At 52.6% G+C, this 17,848-nt stretch overlaps 1 protein-coding gene across 9 annotated transcripts in view; it reads right to left on the minus strand.

Moving 5' to 3' along the window:
* The window catches only part of DLGAP4 (DLG associated protein 4), a 156,122-nt gene that overhangs the window by 21,959 nt on the left and 116,315 nt on the right, over positions 1 to 17,848 (minus strand). The window contains exon 1 of one of the 9 annotated variants that reach the window (XM_077187365.1): positions 17,061 to 17,289. The exons of the other annotated variants lie outside the window; for them this stretch is intronic. Within the exon in view, the coding sequence (XP_077043480.1) occupies positions 17,061 to 17,091 (31 nt within the window). The 5' untranslated portion in view covers positions 17,092 to 17,289. Of the gene's footprint in view, positions 1 to 17,060; positions 17,290 to 17,848 lie in introns of those variants that run through there. 9 annotated transcript variants of the gene reach the window in all.

The following is a 17,848-nucleotide window of genomic DNA, read 5'->3' on the forward strand; positions in this document are numbered from 1 at the left end:
CCTAGGAACAGTGACATGCCAATCTTTGGATGCAGGGCTTTCCAGGGCAGCCACCAGCTCAGCCTCTGCTGTGCTCAGCTCCAAGGCATTGCTGAGAACAGCTCCTGTGGCCTCCCAGGACAGACTGACTGTGTCAGCTACTTGGGGTGAGTCCAGCAAGTGCTTTCACCTGAAGTGGCCTCGTGAAATAAGAGCCACCAGCCAAAAATAACCCAACAGTGAGTTGAGCCCTAGAGCAGCACTGAGCTTGTGGGATACGAGGGTGGCAGCAAGGAGCAGGTCTCCAACTGCCTGCTCAAGGGGCTTGTTTGCCAGGAGGAATCCTCCATCAGACTATGGCAAAATGCTCCAGAACATGGTGCCACTGTGGGGGCACATGGCTGGGAAGGACAGAAGGACACTGCTCTGCCCTTGTCACTGCAGGGGGAAGCACAGAGCCTATCCAGGCAGGACCCTCAGCACACACAGTGGGTCCCAGTGTCACCTGTACAAGGGCTTGGAGTCACTTCTAATGTCTGGGACACCACATTGGGAAACAAACCCACTGTATCCCTGCTGCTACATTTTCCTGGAAAGCACTTTCAAGGAAACATCGGGTTGTTTATGTAGCAGAGGCCCAGTTTCAGAGGAAGAGCTGCCCAGTCAAGTTTCTTGGATCTGGGCCCTGCAGAAGCCTCAAGACAGGCACAGCAGATACTGACTGAAGATGAAGGTCAGTGGAACAGCATGACTCCACCAGACAATTCCTCTGTAGGGCTCTGGCAGCCAGGCAGGACCAACACTGTGAACTTGCTGTCAGCAAGAGACTGATCCAGCAGGGAGAAGTGCAGTGCTGGAAAGAGAGAGGGGTTAAACTCTCACTGCAGCCCAGGTTACTGGAGACCTGCAGCTCATACTGCAGGAATAACTGTCCTCCTCAATACACCTAAAAAAGTCTGCTCTCAGCTCTGTCACTGTATGATAGCAAGTGAAAAAAAGTCCTTTATCCAACATCCTTTCCAAAGCCAAAACCAGCCACAAATGCTTTTGAAGATAAATCAATGGTAAACTGAAGGCGGCAAAGAAGTGGGACATCAATGAATAAGAGCATTAATTTTCACATCTGACTTCTCTTGTTTCCAATGGCACAGAGCTGGTGAAGAGCTGGCAGATCTTGGACCCCAGTCAGAGGGGGCTGGTGCACCCCAGAAACGTGTGGGGCCCAAAGCCCTGCTGCCCTGCTGCCACTGCCCCACAGGGCCCCCACACTGCTGCTGGGTGGGGCTCCACCTGCTCCAGGGGCATCCCAAACCCACTGGAGGTGCCAGCTGCTCTGGGATTAGCCTCTTGTGGCCTTTCAGGGAGGCACAGCAGCTTTGCCAGCCCTTCCCACAGTGGCCATTCTCCAGATGCTATGGCTGGTGCCCCCAGCAGCACCATCACACCAACAAATCCTGTTCTCAGGGGTGTTTCTATTCCTGTCCCAGACATGCAGCAGACACAGGATGCCTATGAGATGACAGCAGACAAGCTTCATACCTACAAGCCCAAGGCTTGAGATGGGGAAGACAGCTCTGCATTAAAGCAGCCACAGGCAAAAAAACCCAACAACCCCCTTTTAGCAAGAGATTCAATACCAGTCTTTAGCTGTAACTATGACACACAGCCCAGCTGAGGAAACAGAACAGCAACACATTATTTTGGATACTGCTTTGTAAACAGATGTGTGGCCAGTTATCTAATTGTGGGAACATGGACGGGAGTAGGCTTGGAGGGAGCAGCAGAGCACTTGCAGGGTTATTTCACTGCAAGCTCACAGCAGTTTGCATCATCTTCATCAGGAAATTTCCATGGACTGCAATGTCAGCAGCTTTGCTGCAACATGCCTGGGAGAATGTGTGAGGTGCCACCTCCCTTGGGTACCACAGGACCGTCCCCTCCTACTCTGGCCACTTACAGACACAACTGAGGAGACAGTTACAGGAGGTATTTCCTCAGCTAATTGCTAATTACATTAATTGGCAAGATGTCTGACTCAGCTGCTCTAGAGCCTGGTGGAAGCTGGGCCTCCTTCTCCCTGTAGCAGGAATGCCTTATCCGTGGGGACAGGGTGTGACAGCAGTGAGTCACCTCAGCCACAGCAGGCCACCACAACTGGTGCCAGCACAGCGTCCTGACTGCAGGAGGATGTGTCTGTCCTGGCAGCTCCCAGCAGGCAGGCAGTGCTGGCAGGGCTCCAGCACCAACACAGGTGTTCTGCACAAGGTAACACAGCCAGCATTCCTGTGATGGCATCCATGGACAGAGGACAGCAGCCAGAACCGCTGAGCTCAAAGGAAAAATGGACAAAATAGCCCAGGATTGGGGTGGCACAACACAGAACATAGAACTGTGCTTGCACTCTGCCCTGCCACACAGTGTCACAGCCACAGGGACAGCAGCAGAGCTGGGAACAGCAGAGCCAGGGCCCTTTTGCTCCCACCTGCACCAGACTCCCCCAGTGCTGAGCAGCCCCTGCCCACACCCAGGTGCCAGATGGACACACAACCCCATCCCACTGTGGGGCCATGGGTGTCTCAGGTCTGAGCTCTGTTAACATCCCACTCATGAGGGACAGAAGATCCAGGTAACTTCTGGTTTCTCTAGGTCTGGAACCCAACCAAGCATGCTCCAATTTAAAATACAAATATCAGTACTGTGTTAAGTATCTAAGTCAAATATCAGTGTTAGGTTAAGTACCAGCTGTCCTGAAAGCCAGGATGGCATCCCAAATCCAGCACAGCCTCTCAGGCTGCTGTCTGGCAGGACATGTGCCTGGCACAACAGAGTCTTCCCCAGGACTGTTCAGCTGGAGTGTTTCAGAAGAGCTCCCTGTTCAGAACTCAGGGACACAGTTCAGTGCTATGGCAGGGCTGAAGGAAACATCTCAATACAACTCTGCTGGGAGTTTTGGCCAAGCTGGTAAATCTCCCACAGGAGCACCAGTGCATGCCAGTTCTGCAGGCACAGATATGCACACAGCATTTCTGGGAGTGGCCAAGAATGGACTGGACACTAAGTACCCCCTTTTAAACTAACAGCACTCTGGAATTGTCTTACAGACTTCAGTCTGAGCTTTCTCTTTGCTCACTTCTGCTGTGATTTTGTAGCACAAACATGATTTAGAAGAAATTTTAACAGGGTCTGAATTCACATGATGGCTGGAAGCCTTGCCTTAGCAGGCTGCCTTTTCTTCCTTCAGCTGCATCACAGGACACCTGTGCCCTACCTCCTCAATACATGGAGCACTCTGAACACAGAGGAAGGCACAACAGCACTTCCTAAAGCTAGAGAGGGGCTCTTGTGAGCAAATGATCCTGCACTTCCTCATCCAGGCTGTTATCAGAGAAATAATGCTCTCAGGAATCTAAGCAGAGAACTGCTTTATGGTTTGATTCAGCAGCCCCTGCCAGAATGAAGCATTGTGCTTTAGGCTTTGGTTCTTGCACACCAGATGCCAGGAGTTTCAAAACCCTCAAGTTATTTAGATTTCCCCATTCACCATATGTTCTCTGTAAGGGTCAGAACAATCCTTAGTTACTGTTAGGTGTAAGAGCCATAAAGTGCAAAGAGCAATGCCAAGGAACAATAATTGCTTCTGCAGTGTGGAAGCTCTCAGCCTGGCTGTGGCAGGTTTCAGTCAGACTTTGTCCTGCCATGTCCCACTGGGATCCCCCTGGATGAGGGATGTTGACCTGCTGGCTCCCTGAAGGTACCAGGGAACAAGAAGACAAACTGAACAAACAAGTAGGCTCAACCTGAAACTCTGGAGAGAGAGCGCACCACAAAAATCCCCAAACCACTATTAAGTGTAGGTTTCCCTCCATTAAGATGACCCATCCCTGCTCCCCTTCCAGCCAGTAAGTACTGTGGGGATCTCTGTGCAGCCCACCAAGGTGAGCAACAAGCACCTGCTGCCCCTCAAGACCAGAAACAACCACAACACCAGCACACACAGTAAAGCAGCTGCACTCTGAGGAGCACGTGCAGAGCTGGAACCACAGCACTTGAAGAGTCATTTCCCATAGGAGAACATGGGCCCAGATTTTCATGCCTTGGTGCCTAACAGGATATCAGGCAGCAGTTCAGAGGTGTTAAGCACTATGCTTTATCAATACTAGAAAAATCAGACCTCCCAAGCAGAAACTCCTTACTAAGGAAATTCACTTGCTTGTCTTACCAGTGAGAGTTCACCATAAAGCCAGCTAAGAAGTTTTATTAATAAATCTCACCTGCAAGAGGAAAAATGAGTTATACCTTCAGTTTTTAGTTACTGGAACATGCAGAAACTGTGCAGAGACCAGAGTTGCCATATGCACAAGTTCCACTACAGAACATGCAGAGTTCCCCCTTCAGCAGCTCTGTGCTGGACTATTTCCTTCCTACAATTCTGACTGTAGCTACTTGAAAACCCCAACTCTGACCTTCCCCACTTAGAGATGGAGGAAAACAGCAACCAAGAGTTCAGAACTACAGTCAGTGCTTGCCAGCAAGAGAACTCCACTGGCAGCCTTCCAAGCCTGTGCACTGGACCTCGACGTGTTACACAAGGCCAGCTCCAAATCCAGGCAGCCAGAAGCACCATGGTCCAAGAGCAGGGCCAGGTCTGGCAGGAATCAGCTGTGATGCAAATGGATGGCTCAGAGAACCTCAGCACAAGAGGCCAATTGAACAGCAGCCATGACCCCTTCAAATAAAGAAATCTGCTGGTAACCTGAAGCCAAGTGCACAGAGAGAATGTGCAGAACAGCTGAGCTCAGGTGTGCCCACGGTGCAGCACAGCACACACAGGTATTCCCAAACCAGGACAGACCAGCCTCCTCCTGAATCCATCCCCTCTCCAGGAAAACCTCAAAGGACTTGGAAAACCTGGGCACGGGGTTATGGCTTCTGGAGTTTACTGAGAATCCCAGGAAGCTCTGGCTGGAAGGAACCCAGAAGGTCATCCAGTCCCACACACCTTCCACTAGCCCAGGCTGCCCTGTCCCTGTGGCCAGGTGTGCAGGCTTCCCAGTTTACCAGCCATGCCCAAGTTTCTGGCAATCCTGCCAAGAGGATTAAGCACCCGTCAGCCCAAAGAGAGTTAAACTGTCAGCTCAGCTTTCAGCACCAGGAGCACAGAGGTGTCTGACAGCACTGCCAGCTCTGCTTCCCTCCAAGCTCCAAAGTTTCTCACAGTGTTGCACAACACACAGTGCAGCAAGTCTGCCTAAAATATGCAAATATTACTGACACACAAGTGATTCACAGCCTGGCTGGACAAGGAGATCTTTAAGACTGAAGAGCAACCATGTGCCACCCTTGCCTTCTGGGCTTGCCCCAGCAGTACACAGAGCTCAGGCACAGGTACCTTGGCTCACTGAGCTATCTTCCTTCTGCTGAGGGCTTAGAGAAGCACAGACAATGAAAAAGCAAATGCATTTCTCTCCAAAGCAGCAGGAAGGATTCTCTTCTCTTTTACCTTCACTGACCAGTTACCAAGAGGCAAAGGGACACCAAGGGAAAAATCCTGCTCTGTGTGGCAGCTGGTCCAGATGGGAACCTGAGGCTTCACCACATTCAGTAACTTCACTTTTCTACTCATCTGCCTGCTCTGCAGCCTCTCCTTCTGTTTGCTTTGAGCACAAACCCATATTTGTTAACCTCCATCTCTGGGTGATGCTTGCAGGAGCCATCACCTGTATATGAGTACACAAGGCCATGGCTGCAACAGGATCAGGCAGCTCTGGTTACACAGCCTTTATCAGAGATCACACACAACAATTTGATGCTTCTGCAAGCCAGGACCTGGAGACAAGCAATCTCTTGACTTGCAATCTGAACAAGCACTCAGTGTCACAACCCTGAACCAGCTCCTGCTGCAGGAATGAAGGAAACTTCAGTGCTGGGGAGATGCCCAGAGAGACTTGTAGCAATTTTCACTAATTTATCTTTCAGGCAAGAACACTATTTCCCTGTATCTTGGATATTTTTGCAGTTATTCTGTAAACACTGTCAGTGTCCACTCACTCTTCCCTTTTAAGCCTGGACACTATTTACCACCCTGTAGGTGACCCTCTTCTACAAAGACATTTTAAAAGTTGTTTGAACACTGGTCTGAAGTTCAGAGAACTCAGCAGAACACCACATTAATTTGCAGAATATTAGGTTTTATGATTCTGTTCCCATCCTCAAGCATTCAGCCTGCCTTGGTTGGCACCTCAGGTTTTCCTTCTTTTCCTTTTTCAGAGGCCAACTGAGCTCACCTGAGGGGTTTGAGGAACCTGCAGGTCCTGAGAGAAGGGGGTTGGCACAGGGGAAAGGACATCACCCAATGCATTTGCAAGGGTAAAACCCTTGCACTGCAGCCCAGGGGGGTCTGTGCAGCCCTGCAAGGAAAAGCAGATAACAGCTAATCCTCTAGGGCTCAAATCTGGGGGATAAGGAACTCCACACAGTCCTATTCTGAGAGAATAAACCATTTCCCAGTGACTTATTCATGCAATAAAGGAATTTGATGAGTTAACTATTTAGACAAGCCCATGAGTAAGGACAGAATCAACCTACTCTTCCAGGAAGCAACCTACTCATAGCCTTTCATGGAAATCTCCAAATACTTGGGAAGTAGTTGTTTTGCTGTATTAAGGGAAACTTCATCACCCTTCCCTGTGGCTGAAAATGTTAAACATGCACACACTGAAAATGTTAAACATGCTACAATATAGCTAAACCTACAAAGCATGCAGTTTGTAGGTGAGTTTTTAACTCCTTTCCTGAACAGCCTCTGTCTGCCCACTGCAGCCATAAACAATGTCAATCCCAGACCTTCATGCTGTTATTTTCTCCTCTACAGGAACCTGAGTGCTGGAAGTCAGAGTCAAGTAGCCTTGGAATGGCCTTGCAGCCACCAGGACAGATGTGACCAGTGTCAGGAGAGAATGAAAACATCTCCTGCCCTCTGTTTTTCTAAGCAGTGCTGGTTAAAAAGCAGATTTTAGCATCTTTAGCCAGACAGCAGCTACTTTAAAAACAGCAGCAGTATAAATTAATATGATTCAAATGCAATTGGCCTTTCAGTCATTTTTCCCCTAAACAGGACATGTATCAAATGTTTCAGGGGAACAGACAAGGTAAAAAAAAAACCTTTGTCTTCATGCTAAGAGCTGTTGTAGCCTTTCATCCTGAAGACCCAGCAACCCAGAAGAAAAACTAGGAAAAGAAAAAAGGATGAGTCTGTCAGCAGAACTGCTGGAAAACAGTTCTGATCTTTTCAGGAAAACAGCCAAAAATTTCTCTCACGCTGAAGAAGTCAACGCGTTTGAGCTTCCACATTACACAAAGTTTTGTCCTTTTTGCCTGAATACAAGGTTGCTTAAAGCAAGCAAAGCTCAAGGGAGCTGATACACTTGCCAAGGAAGTGTCAACCCTGAGAGATGACAACCTGGAGCAGCCCCAGCCAAACTGTGCAGGTGCCATGCACAGGTCCCTGCTGAGCAGTGGGACCAGCACACAGCACCCCAATCTCACTCAGAGACACCCCACAAACAGAGGAAATCTGCTTGTCCATCCCCCAATATCAAACATTACAAACAGAACAGTTACAGGTAACAAGCTTCTGTGTGTTGTGCTTCTTTGTATGACAAAGCCCTCTAACAAAACCAAGAAATAACTGGAAAGCATCAGCTCCCTGCTTGCCAGGCCAGGCACTGACACCAGCCTGCCTCCCATTAATCAGGAGGAAGTTAGTTAATATTTGAGTAGGCTATTACAGTTCAAGGCAGAGGATTGAGTACACCGTGCCATGCTCTCAACCAGACTCCTTACAAAACAGTTAAAACAAGATAAAGCTGGAGACAAATGCACAGCAAAGACTGTACAGGGCAGAATATATCCTCACAGTGTTTTGGTGACAAATCATGGTATTTCAGGAAACAGGAAGTTCCCCTGGTTTTGGCAGAGTAGAATTAAGCCATGAAATAAGCCCAGTTCTCTGCTAATCCCTGCCTCTGCTGAGTTCACACAGACCGTACTGGCTCTCCTGGTCTCATCACCCAGCTCACGCCACTGGTGCTTTCCACAGAGGAGACAGCTGTCTCAGGAGTGCTGGAAAGGCAGGAGGCCCCAAAAAAGCTCTTCCAAGTCACACCCTGGTGAAACACCAGCTTTTCTGACTGATGTCAGAGCTGACACAGCTCGGTGTACCTGTCCCCCAGCCCAGCAGCACCATGCCCAGGATGTGACCCAGTGGGGGCCTGGGTTTTTAGCACCACAAGCATTTGACAACAGAGCCCACAGCACAGCAACTGCTGAACATTTGGGACTTGCTGGCATTAACTTAAGTGAGGTCAACAACACACGAGGAGATGGAGACAGTTTTGAGAAGGAGAGTATATGAGATCTTTTCTGCCACCACCGCTCTGGTAACAGCCTTAAAATCACAGCTGTAATTCAGGCTCATTTCAAAGCTCCATATCTTCCCTGAAGTCTATTGAGCTGTTCTGCTTTCTGCTCCAGCTATTGATTACTGGGATGGATGGGGTGAGGGGGAACATGAGCCACTGCCTCCCAGCCACTTCTCAGTGATGCCACATCTTGTGACATCACGACTGTCTCCATGGTGACACAGCAACACAACTGAATTGAAACAGGAGGAGGCCAATTAGAACAAGAAAGCTCTTTTGTGGCTGGAACCATAGTAATGAGCAGAAATAAGAGAAGCTGTTATAAAAAAGACATGGTTGTAACAATAAAAAGCTTGCTTTTAGCTTGCTAGGTGAATCCCAAACCATATCTGTATGTGAAATCCCTTCTAAACCAGGAAACCCATGATACCACTAGCTGCATTCCCAGATCCACAGAACGCCTGGATCCAAGAGATCACTTTTCATCTCCCCTCTGTCAAGTTCTCCTCTCCCCTGGAGCCTGCTCACACATTCAGGAGGCTGCTCAGCCCTTGAGCTCGAGGAGAGCACCCAAGCTGAGGTGCCTTTCAGCCTCCACAATTAGCACACACACGTGTGCGGGGGCACACACAAAAGAATCCAAGCCCAGGCCGCCAATGCACAGTGACTCAGCCAGCAAAGGCTCCACCCTCAGGGATGAAGCACACTCCGGGTTTGGAATGGATGACATGAACAAGATCTGGACCCTCTAAATATCTATTCTGATTTATTTTCAACCTCCAAATGAGAGACACACAGGAGCCATCTCAGCCAGAGCCAGCAGCACCATGACAGTGCCAAGTCCGACTCCAGTTGATCCGCGCTTCCCATCCTACGGCGCAGGTTGGTCAGGAAGCACTTGCTGCAGTCCCACAGATGAGACAGCTGCTCCATTGCTCCAGAGTGCCCAGAAGCAACACACAGCTCCAGGAACTCCCCAGGGAGAGCAGCTGCTTGGAGTGTTCCACAGCCAGGCTCTCAGCCTGAGGCACCTCCACTGTGGCTATGCATTCAGCCCATTAAACACCAGTGACGTGCCGTACACTCACCGGATTTTTGTTTTCTCAACCAAGTCAAAAACTGCAGCAGGAGGGAACAAGCTGAGCACAAACTTCCCAAGAAAGGAAGATTGAAGGTGTGAGGCACAGCACAAAGTCAGGGCACCTGGAGCAAGGAGAGCAGCAGCCAACAAAGCCACTGAAGCACAGCAACTCTGCACACACTGGAGGTTAAACCTGCACGAGAAACGCTGCCTCCCACAGCTCCTGGGAGCAGCCCTGTTGTGCTCCTCTCCTGCAATTCCATGGGAAAGCGAGGCATGCAATGCTGCCAGGGCAGGCAGAGCACACAGGTCCCTGGTCCTGGCACCCCCATGGCATGAGGAGGCAGGGCAGCAATCTGCTTGGCAGCTGCTCTGTGATAAGAGGCACAGCTGCCCAAAACTGAGTTGCCTTAGAAAAAAAAAAAAGATGCTGAAAAGCACCATAAGAATTAGGATAAATTAGATTTAACAGGTGCCCTCAACCTCTGCAGAAGCATTTTTTGGTCCTAACCCATTCAAGTGAGTCTTTGTACATAACCCTTGTACCAGCCCCTGCATCTGTCAGGTGAGGTTATTTCACATGCAGCAGCAGAACCTGAGGTAAGGCACTAACAGTGACTGGGGTTCTTGCTGGGATTCACCATTAAAAATGAGCCATCCTGTGGCACACGGCTGAGAAATGGGACAATGGCACTTCCTCAAGCCACTGTCACCTCTGAACACAGCTGGTTCAAGCACAGCTTTTGGCACACGGCTTCTGCAGAGCTGCACCTGAGTGGCTCCAATTTCCAAACAGCAGAGACCCTTCAAAAGGTTTGTGTTCATGTTTTAGTATATTCTGGACCCTGTGTTCCTGCTTTACCAGCTCCTTCACCCAGATCTGCAATCACATGCACCTGCTGCCTGCACACACCATCACCCACACCCAGAGCATGTTTGCTAACAGAGCAAGAACTAGCACAGAGCAGAAAACATGATTTTCTCTGTGAACCAGGCCTTGCAGCAGTAGAAAAAGCATCAGCTACAGTAGGGAAAGAAACAGGCAGAGGCAGAAAAAATGGCTTTGGAAATAACCAGCCTCTAAAGTTATTTTTAGAGCTGCCTCCCCCAACACCCAAGATATTCAGAGCCGTTCAAAAAAATATAAATCAAAGGTAAGTGCACAAATAGCACTGCCAGGAGCAGGCAAACAGTGCTTCAAAGTTACTGCTGCCACCAACAGCGATGGCTGGCCTGCTTCTGCTCCATTCAAGCAGCCTCCTCAGCCTGGGCTCTGCTTTGCTGTGCCACAGTGAGCGCAGGGCAGCCAGCCCAGTGTGCTGGGCACTGCACACAGTGCCAGCCGGGCACTGCGGTCCCGGGGGAAAGAACAGCGCCTCCATCCCCTTGGAGAGCACGCAGGTACAGAATCAATGAGATTGGAAAAGACCCCTGAGACTGAGTCCAACCTGTGACCAAACATCATCCTGCCACCTAAACCAGGACTGAGCGCCCTGAGCCGCCTCCTCTGAGACCGAGTCCAACCTGTGACCGAACATCATCCTGTCAACTAAACCACGGCTGAGCCTCCTGAGCTGCCTCCTCTCCAGGCTGCGCCGGGTGCCCCATTCCCTTCCCTGGACAACGGGGCTGTGTCCCTGCGCACTCTCGGAGCGGCACTCGGAGCTCACCCGGCCCGGCCCGGCCCCGGCCCCGCGGGCAGCGCCTCAGCAGCGGCCCGGCCCGGCCCGGCCGGCGCTCAGCTCGCCCTACGGCCCTGCTGCAAAGCGCGGCGGCCGCAAAGCGCGCCCGGCGGCGGCCAGGGCAGGGCAGGCAGCGCCCGGGGCCGGGGCCGAGCGGGACCCCCCGGCCCTGGGACCGCCCCCCCCCGGCCCGGGATCTCCCCCCCGGCTCCGGGATCAATCCCCCACCCCCGGCCCGCAGCGCCCCGGGCTGGCCCGGCCGCTCCCGCTGCGGCCCCCGGAGCAGCACACCGCCCCCGTGCGAAATCCGCCCTGGGCCCGTCTCGCCAGCAGGCACCGGGCAGCTCCCAGCTCCAGCTCCCGGGGCCCAGGCGGCTCCTGCTGTCACTGAATCACTTGGGCTGGAAAACACCTCTGAGACCACTGGGTCTAACCTGTGATCTGTCCTCACCTTGTCACCGCCCCAGAGCACCCAGTGCCACATCCAGTCCTTCCCTGGACACTTCCAGGGAAGGGGACTCCACCATGTCCCTGGGCCAGTGCCTGACCACCCTGTCTGTGAAGAAATTCCTCCTAATGTCCAACCTAAACAGCTTAAGGACAGTGTCCTCTCATCCTGTTGCAGGCTGCCTGGGAGCAGAGGCTGGTCGCTGCCCTGAGGACACCACTCAAGATGTTCTTCCTTTTATCTCTTAACCTGCACATTTCATCAGTCCTGATGCACTACAAAGAGGAATTAAAGCATCCACAGATGAACACCCAAAAGGCAGGGATCTCTTCTGGCTGGGGCGCACACAGGGCCCCAGTGTGTCAGAGGGAACGTGTGACTGTCAGAGCTGTGTGTCCAGCAAAGCCTCACATGGCTGAGACAGCGAGCAGCAGCCACAGCAGCAGCCACCCAGGCATGGTGACAGCAGCCACAGCTCCATCAGGCCTTTTGGCTGCCCTCCCCAAAGCCCTGATTCCCCCAGCCAGCCTGGTTCAGTGCTTGACTCATGTGAGAAGAGCTCCTGGGAGGGAGCAGGGCCTGGAGGGCTGCACTGGCAGCGTCTCCTCAGCACCTGGGTGCTCTGCAGCACTCATCTCCAGCAGGGCCCTCAAAGGAGCAGCGATAAAAGTTAATGTGTGGCACCACACTGCTGGTCGTGCAGCAGCGAGAAGATTGCAGGGTGACAGCAACGCTGACACTGAACCTGTGCCAAGAACAAAGGCCAACAGCAGCAGCACCGTGGCCAAGGCAACAGGCTGCTGGTGAGCAGGGCTCTGCTTCCCAGCATCCAGGATTCCCTGCTCAAGGCCTGGCGCTTGGCACGCTGCAAACCTAAGCATCACTGAAACCCAATACGTTGGAAATAAAGTAGCTGCTTTGTCCAGAACCAGGAGCTCAGAAGGTGCAAGCACTGTCCCAACACCCTCATACTTCCAAGGGATCAGACTAAACACTGTTTCAGGCACTGGGAGAAGTCTTCCAGCTCCATTCCACCAGCATCCATCTCCCCAGAGCCACCTTCTCCCCAGGAAAGCACCAGCCCAGGCAGTACAAGGCTGGGCATTACAGCAGTCCTGCACTGCCAGGGAGCTTGCTGTGCTGAGAGGCCAGAATTCCCAGTCTGGGCCTGCTGCTGGAGGGGCAGCTCAGACTGGCAGCTGCTCAACGGAGCACACCAAAGCCTGGAAGAGTTCCTGCACAGAAATGTTTGGGGCATGCTGAGGGACTGAAAAGCCTCAGGGTTCAAACAAGGGAAAGGAGGGCTCCCAACAAAGCAGCCACTGCAGTGACCTGAGAGCCCTGGCAGGGCCCAGGACCTGTCCTGCACACATTGTTCTCCACAGAGCAGCACTGACCAGGCTGGCAGCCAAGCACAGACACAGCTCCTAACGAGGGCCTGCAGCAGGGTCCAGGCACTCCCTCAGGGACAACCCCACAGCAGCCTTTGGGACACCTTCTCTGGCTTCAGATACAGGTAGCTGGCTTATGTGTAAGGCCTAAGAGGGATGCAGCATTTACACTTCAACCTCTGAATTTGAACTTCTAATTCAATGCAGCTCTAGATATGCCCACTCTGGGTATGAAGTTTAGGCTTGGAGATCCCTCCTGCATGCAGCAGATGCCTGGCTGGGCCCTGTTCAGGTAGATCTTAACCACTCCCAGAACAGAAACAAAACAGGACAAATAATACTTAGAAGTTAGACTAATCTTATGAAAAGAACTTGTAATAAAAATTCCCTTTTATGAACTCTTAAATAGCTTTCAGCTTTCATCAAACATCACGTTGCACTATGACAGTGCATCAGCAGAAAAGCATAAGCAACTTCTGATCTCCACTTCAATTCCAGCTCTGACAGACCAGCACCACAGGTAAGAATTTACCTTTGAAACATTCACCACTCAAGTTTCTTGGTCAAACTTCAAACTGAAGAGACAAAACAGCAGCTTAAGCTTTGATCTCTTGGAACTAGGTTCAGAAAAGATGCCACCACAGTGAAAAGATTTTCACTGCAGTGAAACCTGGATGTCTGAATGAAGAGCACTAAATGGGATACACAAGACTGACTGTCAACACACCCTTGATGTAAATACTAGTGCTAAGGTTTAAAACTTATGCACATTCCTTTTCAAGTACTGCTGTCTGATGCACCAAGCTACAGCCTGGCTCGGGTGAGTCCCCTTAGAGACTGGTTTCATGTTCTTGGTGTTCCCAGAGAAACTGAGAAACTGCACCCCCCTAGACCATGCAGAGCAGAGGGGATAACCCAGTTCTGCATGCACAGTCTGTTCAGGGGATGCTGCAGCACCTGTGCAGGCATCAAGCACCCTGCCTGTGTGCCAGCAGGTGCATGTGCCCCTCTGCCTTTACTGGCAATTCACACTGCAAGGCTAAGGAGGAAGGAAGGAGGAGAGAATCAGAACTCAGCTGCTTTCTTAGATGTACAGAAATTTGGGAAGAGGCCTGGCAGTGCATAACCCACAGCCCTGTCCTCTACAGAAATGGAGCAGTCTCCAGACCTGGGGGACCATTAACTCCCTCAGCAATGCTTGTCACCTTCTGTGACAGCAGATCAGCAGCCACATTGAGCTATGTCAACACTGGGACTGGCCTACCTAATGCTGCCCATTTATTTAATTAGAGACCAGACTCATGTGGGCAGATGGATCTGAGCACTTACCTCGCTGTTTTCAGTGAAAATTACAAATACTTTTCAATGGTGCCTTTTGCATTCACCAGCCAGACCCTAGCAGAGCAGAAGTTGTTTCCTCTTGCTTCTCCAGGGGACAGAAGGTTGGTACTTAATGCACCGATCTGCACCAAAGGGCCAGCAATTAATTAATTCTGCAAGATAAATTGAAGTGGACAGAATTTCTGAATATTTTCTCCTCTCCTAAACTGGCCCATCTGCAAATAGTTTAACTTTTGCCTGTTTAAAGGCAGCTTATGTTAAACCCTGGTGTCATTCTGCACCCCACTTCTTCTGTCTATGTGGGAGACCAGGAGAGAAGGGAAAGAAACTCATTTTTCCATGAGCGCTTTTGGAGAGACCCAAATTCACCATTCCCAACTGCAGCTCTCACAGAACTTTATCCAACGCCTGAACTCTAATCGCCTTTCACAGCGAACAGCAATCATACTTAGCACTGCTCCCCTCCCTTTTAAATCTGCTCTGATAGAAAACACACTGACAACTTTTCACTGCAGAAATTACAGGGGATTTTTCTTGAACAAGGCCACCCGCCTGCACAGCCTTAATCCTTCCAACTCACATATGTCCCTGTAACTTGCACTGCTCTGAATCCAATTATGCCTCTTCAATCCATTAAAAATATTTGAGGCTGTTGTGCAGGTTGCACAGAGCAAGAGTATCAGCTGAAGAGGCACAACCAGGCCCTGCTGTACCACAGCTCTGCAGGTGGGCATGAAGTGGGTTATGAGAAAAATTAAAGTGTCACGGTGACTTTCACACAATCCAGTGACTAGCTCACTCCAGACCATCCCAGTCTGGGCTCAAACAACAAGAAAATCCATACAGGAGACAGGACCTGACACCCAGCTGTTTGTAAATGCCCGGCTGTCATTAGTTATCCATGAAAGCTTTCACATCTCTCTTGCTCTGGCAGCACACACGGCTGGGAACATGCTCACAGAGCAGCAGGTCTCCCGTGCATCAGCTGGGGCAGCAGAATAACCTCGAGCTGAGCAGTCAGAAGTGTCCACAAACCCAAACTGCACACCACACACAGATCAAGCACCCAACCACTGACATACAGAGCTGTGAGCAAAGCAAGCTGACAACATGTGCTGTGACACTGGCTACAGGGACCTGTGGGGCTCCCAGCACACTGTGCTTTGCTGATCCCACTGGACTGTACAGACAGACAACCCACACTTCACAGAAACCAAGTTCTTCCCTTATCACCTTTGCTACCCAGGGTCTCCTTGTCTTTTCCAGGCTGGCATAGTGCATAGTAGTTACACTCCAGCACTTCCCCAGATCCTGGGGTCCTCAGCTGCACCCCAAAGTTACACTGCCATGACAGAAGTGGGACGAAGTAGCAAGCTAGATGCAAAATTAGCATGCGGCAGTTCGGCATTTGCACCTTAAAGATGAGGTTTTAGGTTTTCCACACCTGCCAACAACAGACAAATTCTGCAGATAACCCTCCTCCAAGTATCTGGGCGCAAACACACATCAATACTTATCTGAAAGCCAAAGAGACTGAATTTGATCAATAGTTACAGCTTTCTCCATGCCTTCAAGCACATGTAACTTCATAGCACCAAATGCCTGTTGGAAGAGCAATTACCAGCAAAGTAATTTGGACCCTCTGGAATCAAGTCTGCCAACTTACACGACTTGGCAATCTGGCTTGTTATCATCCCACATGATTGGAATTTATTTTAGGATTCAATGCCACATGCTGTGGGTTTTTTTTTTCCTCTCTTTTCTTCTTTTCCTCTCCCAAGTGACAAGCTACAGCCTAGGATTCAGAGGTCCTAATTCCATTCTCATCTCAAAGACATTTCCTGCCCACCCTGGGGTCAAGGTCTTGGCAGAATAAGTGATATTAGCACTACCAACAGCATCCTGCAAACAATCCTCCTTTTTGAGCCTCTTTATCAAGCCTGGAGTAGAAATTAAGAGCTACATCCACTGACTGCTCACAACCAACCGCAACATCCTCACCGTCCTGCAAGGCACACTAAAGCCGGGTTGCACCTGCAGTTAAATCCCCAGGGGTTCAGCCTCAACTCCTGCACAGGGCGAGCCTGGGCTGCCACACCAGGTACCTTCAGCCAGGACCTGTTCTCCCAGGCTAAAAAAAGAGACTTTTCAGAGCCAGCTCTGGGCGGGAGGTGCCAGCTCGCTGCGCTGCGAAATGTCAGCCTTCAGCTCCGTGCCTCGCCCAGACAATTCGCTTTTCTTCTCCAGGGGAGGAAGAATCCGAACGCCTCTCCAAAGAAAGGGCCCGTGTCCCCCGGCGGGGAACCCATTTCGTGAAGCGCCGCTTCCCTCCCTGCGGCACCCAGAGCCTCCGGAAGGGCCCGAAGCCCCGGGCCGGGCACCGGCCTGACCCCGCGCGGCCCCCGGGGACGGCTCCAGCGGGGCTGGCAGCGGGCAGCGCCCACCCCCGCCCGGCCCGGCTCCCGCGGCGCAGGCGGCATGCGGGGGAGGAGGAGGAGGATGGAGCGGCCCCCGGAGCCCAGCCCGGCCCGGAACCGAGCGGGGCGGCCCCGGCGCTCCCACGGAGGCCCGGGACGCGCGTGGGAAGCGGAAGGGGCGGCGGGCCCGGCAAGCGGCGGAGCAGCGGCAGCAGCGAGGGAAGGAGGGAGGGAGGGGGCGGCACCCCCGCCCGCAGCCATGCAGGGCCCGGCTCGGCGCCCCGCTCGCGCGGTCACTCACATTGCCTGAGGAGCTCCAGACACAAAGCCATGGGAGACACAAAGAGGGGCGGAGGGGACCAGAGAGACGGGGGGGGCGCGGGGCGAGGGCGCTCGGCCCGGTCTGGGTCCCGCGGAGGGGAGGAAGAGGAGGACGAGCCGCCAGCGGGGCCGCTCGCGGTCCGGGGCCGCTCCGGCTGCTCGTACGGCCGCCGCTGGAGAAGGGAGGAGACGCGCGGAGCCGCCGCCGCACTCACCGCGCCCGCCCGCCGCTCCGGCCGCGCGCCCGGGCGGGGCCGCGCATTAAACGGCCGCCCCGCCCCGGGACCGCCCCGGCACCGCCCCGCGCCCGGGCACGGCACCGCCCCGCGCCCGCCCCGCCGCGCTCCCACGGCCGCGCGGGTCCCTCCGCCCCGCCGGACACGCGGCGGGACCCCCGACAGTACCGAGAGGGGACACGGGCGGCGGCGACCGCTACCTCAGCGCCGCTGCCGCGGGGGGAGCCTAGCGCTGCTGAACAAAGCGGGCGCCGCTCCCACCCCACGCGGGAGCTTTGTCTCCTTGTCTCGGTGACATCTTCCCCAGCGCGGCCGCGGTCCCACCCACGCGCAAACGCGGGTTTGGCTGAAGGAGCCCTCCCGTTTTCCCCGCTCCAGCCGCGGAGCGGGCGCGGTGGGACCCCCGTGGGCGGAGGTGCAGGGGCGCAGCGCTGCCGCCACGCACCTCCTGCAGCATCGCCGAGAGGAACCCTCCTGTGCAGAGGGAAACACATGGAAAATGAACAAGTGGGACAAGGAGGTTTCCTTTGTG

The sequence above is a fragment of the Agelaius phoeniceus genome, chromosome 17 (assembly GCF_051311805.1).
Source record: "Agelaius phoeniceus isolate bAgePho1 chromosome 17, bAgePho1.hap1, whole genome shotgun sequence".
NCBI classification, from domain to species: domain Eukaryota; kingdom Metazoa; phylum Chordata; class Aves; order Passeriformes; family Icteridae; genus Agelaius; species Agelaius phoeniceus.